The sequence below is a fragment of the Portunus trituberculatus genome, chromosome 10 (assembly GCF_017591435.1).
Source record: "Portunus trituberculatus isolate SZX2019 chromosome 10, ASM1759143v1, whole genome shotgun sequence".
Taxonomy (NCBI): Eukaryota; Metazoa; Arthropoda; class Malacostraca; order Decapoda; family Portunidae; genus Portunus; species Portunus trituberculatus.
In genome coordinates, this window is record NC_059264.1 from 5124083 (window position 1) to 5131582 (window position 7500).

Below are 7500 nucleotides of genomic sequence, written 5' to 3' on the forward strand. Positions count from 1 at the left end.
GTTTTGACGGTTCTAATGGAAGAGTAAGGGTGTTTTGACGGTTCTAATGGAAGACTAAGGGTGTTTTGACGGTTCTAATGGAAGACAAAGGGTGTTTTGACGGTTCTAATGGAAGACAAAGGGTATTTTGACGGTTCTAATGGAAGACTAAGGGTGTTTTGACGTTCTAATGGAAGACTAAGGGTGTTTTGACGTTCTAATGGAAGACTAAGGGTGTTTTGACGGTTCTAATGGAAGAGTAAGGGTGTTTTGACGTTCTAATGCAAGACTAAGTGTTTTGACGTTCTAATGGAAGACTAAGGGTGTTTTGACGTTCTAATGGAAGACTAAGGGTGTTTTGACGGTTCTAATGGAAGACTAAGGGTGTTTTGACGGTTCTAATGGAAGACAAAGGATGTTCTGACGGTTCTAATGGAAGAGTAAGGGTGTTTTGACGTTCTAATGAAAGACTAAAGAAAACTAAAAAAAGGAAAAGAAAACTAAGGGTATTTTTGGACGGTTCTAATGAAAGACTAATGATATTTAAACGGTTCTAATGAATAACTAAAGGTATTTTGACGGTTCTAATGAATAACTAAAGCTATTTTGACGGTTCTAATGAATAACTAAAGATATTTTAACGGTTCTAATGAAAGACTAAGGGTGCTTTCACGGTTCTAATGAAAGATGAAGGATATTTTTCACGATTCTAATGAAAACTAAGGATATTTTGACGGTTCTCATAAAAGACTGACGGTATTTCTTAAGGATATGTTTTTTGATGGTTCTAATGTAAGACTAAAGGCATTTTTTACGGTTCTACGTAATTTTCTCTTCTTTATGCAAGATTATCACAACTTCTACAGCCTTCACTAAAGAAACACCCTTAACGACGCGGCTACTCATATCTGCGGCCTTGGAGAGGGAGACATTTTAAAATCCTTGTAAGAGTAGCCGAGGAAACTGGGGAAAAAATAGTAGGGAGAAATAAAGAAAATAAAACAGAAAATACAGGATGAAACAAATAAACATGAGAAAATGTAAAAAAAAAAAAAAAGAAAACGAGCATAATGAAAGTAAAGGAGGGGAGAGATGAGGGGAGAGAGATGAGGGGAGAAAGATGAGGGGAAAGCTGACCAAGAGTGACAAAGAATAATACAGAAGACCCTTATTATCATACAGGTCTGACTGTATGGTAGATTCTGTATAGAGAAACCACAATAACAATAAAAAATCATACATCTGATACATATTCCTTTTGTCCTCTCAACTCCCTCCTCCATCCCCCCCCCCTTCCTTTTGTGTCCACTGTTCCCACCTCTCCCTATCCCTACAAGATGTCTTCACAGTTTCATCCTTATATTTTCCTTTTTTATCTATTTTTTCCTCTTTTTTCCTCTTTCTTGTGTCTACTTTTCCTGTTTTCCTCATCCTCTACCAAGACGTCTCTATAGATTCATGTTTGTATTTTTCTCTTTTATCTACTCTTTCGTCCTCTTTCTCTCTATTCCTCTCTTTTTCTATCCTCTTTTATTTCCTTTTCTCTTTTTTTCTCCTCCTTTTCTTACTTCCTCTTTCTCTTCTTTCTCTTTCTATCCTCTTTTTTTCCTTCTCTCTTCTTTTCTCCTTCTCTTACCTCCTGTTTCTCTTCTTTCTTCTTCTCTTCTATCCACCTTTTTTCTTGCATCTCTCTTCTTTTCTCCTTTTCTTTTATCCTCCTCTCTTCTTTCGTTCTCTTTTTTTCCTCCCCTTTTCTATATTCTTTTTTTTCTCCTCTCTTAGGTCCTTTTCTTTCCTTTGTTTTTCTTTCCCCCTTTTCTTCTTTCCTCCTCTCCTCTTTCCACCTGTTTTTCCTCCTCTTTTCTTTCTTCCTCTTCTTTCCTCCTCCGTCTCTTCTCTCTCTCTTCACGGAAAGAAAGAAGAAAAATATGAGAAAATTTCCTTGTACTGAGAAGACAAATAAAACGAGACAAAGAAAAAGAAAGAAAAGAGAGAAAGGGAGAAGAAAGAAGAAAACAGGAGAAGAAAGAAGGACGGTAGGAAGGAAGCATAATTCAAGACATGACGTAAAGTTAGCGAAGAAGGAAAAAAAGAGGAAAATAAAATGAATAAAGGGAAAAATAGAACAAGGAAAGCCAGAAAATTTTGTCTTCTCGCTATTTACTTTTTTTCTTCCTTCCCTTCCCTCCCACACACCACAAGAAGAAGAAGAAGAAGAAGAAGAAGAAGACGAAGACGAAGACGAAGAAGAAGAAGAAGATGATGATGAAGAAGAAGAGGAAGAAGAAAAAGAAGATGATGATGATGATGATGATGAAGAGAAAGAAGAAAAAAAACAATAACAGCAAAAAAGAACATCATGATGATGATGATGAAGATGAAAAGAGAGACAGAAGAACACCAGAAGAAAAGAAGAACTGAATTAGAAATAATAAAATGAAGTAAACAAACAAGGAAACACCAGAAGCAGCAAACTGAATTAGAAAAATGAAGTAAACAAACAAGGAAAAAAAAGAGAAAAACAGCAAAAGAATAAAACAAAAAATAAACAAGAAAAATATACATAAACGAGATAAAAGAAAGAAAGAAAGAAAGAAAGAAAGAAACAAGGGATATATGGAAACCCGAGAGAGAGAGAGAGAGAGAGAGAGAGAGAGAGAGAGAGAGAGAGAGAGAGACAGCACAACACTCATTAGTAAATCCTCACTTTCTCTCTCTCTCTCTCTCTCTCTCTCTCTCTCTCTCTCTCTCTCTCTTCCCAGCCTTCCCTTCCCCTCTCTCTCTCCCTTTATCCTTTCTTCCCTTCTCCTTACTCTTCCCTTCCTTCTTTAACCCTTCCTTCCAACCCTCCCTCCCCTCTCCCTTCCCCTCTCCCATCCCCTCTCCCTTCGCCTCTTCCTTCCCCTAAGACACCCCAATAAGTGCACAGAACTGGTCCTTACATCATTCTTCTCCCTTTAAAAACTTACCCTTTCTTTCCCTACCTTTCTCCCTTCCCTTTCCTCTTTCCCCTTCCCTTTTTCCCCTCCCTTACCTGACGAAGTAGCGTGCCCAGGGCTGGTACATCTCCTCCTTGAGCTGGCCGAAGCCGTGATAGTCATTGTTAGTCTTCATCCAAGGAGGAGCCGTCCAGGGAGAGGCGAATAATTTAATAGGGCGTTCCGACATCTCTTGCGCTCTCTTCACCACTGGGATCTGGGAGTGAGAGAAAGGGAGAGTGAGAGAGAGAGAGAGAGAGAGAGAGAGAGAGAGAGAGAGAGAGAGAGAGAGAGAGAGAGAGAGAGAGAGAGAGAGAGAGAGAGAGAAAGAATGAAAGAAAAAGAGAAAGAATGAAAGAAAATAGAGAGACAGAAAGAAGGAAATACAAAGAAAGAAGGAAAGAGAGAGAGAGAGAGAGAGAGAGAGAGAGAGAGAGAGTGAAAAAAAGAAAGAATGAAAGAAAACAGAGAAAGAATGAAAGAAAACAGAGAAAGACAAAAAAGAAATAAATAAAAAGAAAGAAGGAGAGAGAGAGAGAGAGAGAGAGAGAGAGAGAGAGAGAGAGAGAGAGAGAGAATGGTAAGTACTGGTGATAGAAAAAAAAATTGAGGTTTATAATATTTGAGATTTGAGATTTTTTTTTAAGGTTTAAAGTTTGTGTTTATTGATTTCTGTTGTACATTTAAGATTATTGGTTCCTTATTTCCTTATTTTTTTGTTTCATTTGTGTCTTTTATATTTTTATTTCCACTATTTTTTCGTTTAAGATAATTCAAGGTGATGGAAAAAAGGTGGAAAGTTTTTTGTAATCTCTAAGGGAAAAATAATAGTCGTGTATACTTAAGTTTTAGTTCAAGGATGGTGTCTATTTGTTATTCTCTTCATTGTTTTCCATTGAAGGTAAGTTAATGTAGTGGAGGAAAAAATGGTGGGGGAAAAAAAATGGTGGAAAAAACATAATACCTCACGGGAGAATTGTTGCGAATTATAAAGTTTTATTTCAAAGATGGCGTTTATATTTTTCTTCTCTTCATTGTTTTCCATTGAAGGTAAGTTAATGTAGTGGGGGGAAAAAATGGTGGAAAAAACATAATACCTATTAAGTTTTAAGTTTTAGTTCAAAGATGGCGTTTATATTTTTCTTCTCTTCATTGTTTTCCATTGAAGGTAAGTTAATGTAGTGGGAAAAAAAATGGTGGAAAAAACATAATACCTCACGGGAAAATTATTACGAATTATTAAGTTTTATTTCAAAGATGGCGTTTGTATTTGTTCCTGTTCATTCTTATTGTAGCATCAAAAATAATAATCCACTAGTTAGTCTTCAGTTTTATTTTCATTTATCGTTGTTGTTGTTGTTTTTTTTTTGCCATTTCTATGTTTGTTATTATTTGCTTTCATTATTTAGTCGCTGACAATAATTAATCCTTCATCCAGTCACTTTTCAATTTTATTTTAGTTTATCGTTCTTTTTCTTATTTTTAGACCTTGTTTCATCTTTTTTTTTGTTATTCTTTCATCTCTTTTACTTTTTCATTATTTGCTTATCATTTCACTTTTTTTCTGTTTCCCTTTTCCAAATTTATTCATTTCCTGCTTAACTACCTTTATTTTTCCAGTCCAGGTTTGGAATTTAGCTTATAACAACAACGACAACAATAACAACACCACCACCACCACCACCACCACCAACAACAACAACAACAACAACGATAGTGATAATAATGATAGAGAAAGTTGGTAATGTTTATGAGAGAAATGAAGGTAAAAAAATGGTATGTTGAAGGGAAAATGAGGGGAAAAGGTGCCGTGTTTAAGGGGAAAAGAGGGGAAAAACTGATGTCAGAAGGAAAAAAGTGGAAAAAAAGGTAACGTGATGAAAAGGAGGAAAATTTTGTAATATTTAAGGATAAAATTGTGAAGGAAAACAGCAATTAGACAAAAAGAGGAAAAGAGGGGAAATATTTGAAGGAAAAACGGATGAAAATATATATACACATGTAAGGGAAACAAAACCAAGGAAAATGAAAACCTTTGAAGGGGAGAAAAATGACAAGGGTAACATTTGAGGGGAGAAGCAACGAGTGAGGGGAAACAGAGGAAACAGATAACGTGCGGGAAGAAAAAGGAAAAAAATATAAGGAAAATTTGAATTGTGAGGGGAAAAGGCTGAAAATAGTAAATCTTAAAGGAAAAATGAATACTAAATGAGGGGAAAAGGGAAATCCGTGAGGGGAAAGAAGGATGGTATGTGAGTGAGGGGAAAATGACAGCTATGAATATGAGAGAGTGGCTGGGATAAATAAAAAAGTGATACAAAAAAAAAAAGAATATCAATAAGGGGAAAAGGAAAGGGAAAAGGAAAAAATGAGATCTGAAGTACAAAATCAGAGGAAAAAAGAAAAAAAATAGGAAATTACAAGTGAGAGATCAGGAAAAAAGGAAAAGTTTGATGGACACACATGAAAAAATACAGATCTGGAAATAAAGAGGAAAACAAATAAGAAAAAAAACTTAAATGAAAAAAAAAAATGAGAAACAAAATTAGACAAGAAAGAAGAAAAAATGAAAAAACCTAATAAATGAAGAGAGAAACAGAGAAAAAAAGTAAAAACAAAGGAAAATAAGGTAAAAAGAGAAGGTGCAAGAAACCAATAGGCCTATACAGAGCACTCCCTGTATGGTGTATGCCTATCTAATTCCCCCTATTACTCACACTGAAGAGGTCATTTGTGGGAAGGGTGTGGAACAGAAATTTGAAAAGGAAAAACGGAAAAAAAAAAGGCAGAGGGAAAAATGGAAAAAAAACACCGGTGAAAAGGGGAAAAAACGCAGAGGAAACTGGAAAAAAATGTAGAGGAAACGAAAAAAAATTATTAGTAAGGAAAAGTGGAAAATGAAAAGAAAAGATGAAAACTGAGAAAATGGAGGATGAAACAGATACACACGAGGAAATGTAAAACAGAAAACAAGCATAATGAAAGTAAAGGAGGGGAGAGAGAGAGAGAGAGAGAGAGAGAGAGAGAGAGAGAGAGAGAGAGAGAGAGAGAGAGAGAGAGAGAAGAGAGGGGAAAGGGGAGAGAAAATAGACGAATAACGAATGATACAGAAACATAGAAAACGAGGGAAAAAGAAAAGAAAAACAATTATCAAACAAAAGAAACGAGAAACTAAGAGTATTGATGGAAAAAAAGGGAAAAATATAAAAATACGAAAGAAGAATAAGGAAAAGTAAAAAAAAAAAGTGGAAAAAGTTACGAATTTGTGTAGAAAGAACAAAGGAGATAAAAAAGAGAAAAAGGAGAAAGAAAAATAAGACACATGAAGAAATGAAGATGAATGGTACAAATCTGAATAAAAGAAAAAAAAAAGGAAGAGGGGAAGAAAAAAAGAGAAAAAAAATAAATAAGAAAGGTATAGGAGGAGGAGGAGGAGGAGAAGGAGGAGGAGGACGAGGAAGAGAAGGAGGAGTAGAGAAAGAGATGAAGAAGGAATGTAATTGAAGATGAAAGAGAGAAAAGAGAAGAAAGAATGAGGAAGGGTAACTGGCTGAGAGAGAGAGAGAGAGAGAGAGAGAGAGAGAGAGAGAGAGAGAGAGAGAGAGAGAGAGAGAGAGAGAGAGAGATGAAAACTATAACAGGTAATCACATATATTGCATCCTGTTAGTTGTAATCAAATAATTCATCACGTGTTAACAGGTACTAAAAAAAAATAAATGAAAATAACTCGTGAAAACTTAAAAAAAAACAGAAATCTTTTTTAGTTTTCTCTTTCTCTTTTTTTCTACGACAGTCGGACAAGGACACAGCAATAAATGAATAAATGAATGAGTAGATGAAAAAAAAGTCGTTCTAAAAATGGAAGAGAATAGAGAGAATAAATAAAATAGCAAGTGTTCTCAGCCATTGAAAGAAAAAAAAAGGTTAATATGTTTCTGATTCATCGTGCATCAAATACCAAGAGGCGTGAATGAAAAGGAAAATAATAAGAATAAACAGGTAAAAATAGATTGATTAATAAAAGGCATCTTATTTTTCTATTCTCCACAAATAATAATAAAAAAAACAAGCCAAATTAACTAAGGTATAAAAAAAACGAATTAAAAGAAAAAAAGGACGAAATGGAGAATAAATAATAAATAAAGAATACAAATAACCCATAGAAAATACCACAAAAATAGAGAAATGGACAAAATCTGCGAAATTTAAAGAAAGAAAAAGAAAAAAAACAATCAGGAAAATAAAAGAAATCATTAAGAAGACTGAAAAAAAACGACAAAAAATAAAGAAAATGTAAATGAAATAGAAAAAACACAAAAAAGGGGAAATAATTAACTAAATATAGATAAAACCATTAAAACATTGAAAAAAAGGTCAAATAATGATCAAATATAAAAAAATTGAAAAAAAGGTCAAATAATGAACAAATATAAAAAAAAATTGAAAAAAGGTCAAATAATGAACAAATAAAAAAAAATGTCAAATAATGAACAAATATAAAAAGAATTGAAAAAATGTCAAATGAACAAATATAAAAAAATG

General features: G+C 34.0%; 1 protein-coding gene across 2 annotated transcripts in view; it reads right to left on the reverse strand.

The window, feature by feature from the left end:
* The window catches only part of LOC123502085 (lysosomal acid glucosylceramidase-like), a 35039-nt gene that overhangs the window by 11317 nt on the left and 16222 nt on the right, over positions 1–7500 (reverse strand). For both annotated transcript variants that reach the window (XR_006673793.1, XM_045251243.1), the window contains exon 5: positions 3014–3174. Coding sequence is in view for 1 of the 2 variants with exons in the window: in XM_045251243.1 (XP_045107178.1) it covers positions 3014–3174 (161 nt within the window). In the remaining variant the exon portion in view is untranslated. The remainder of the gene's footprint in view (positions 1–3013; positions 3175–7500) is intronic.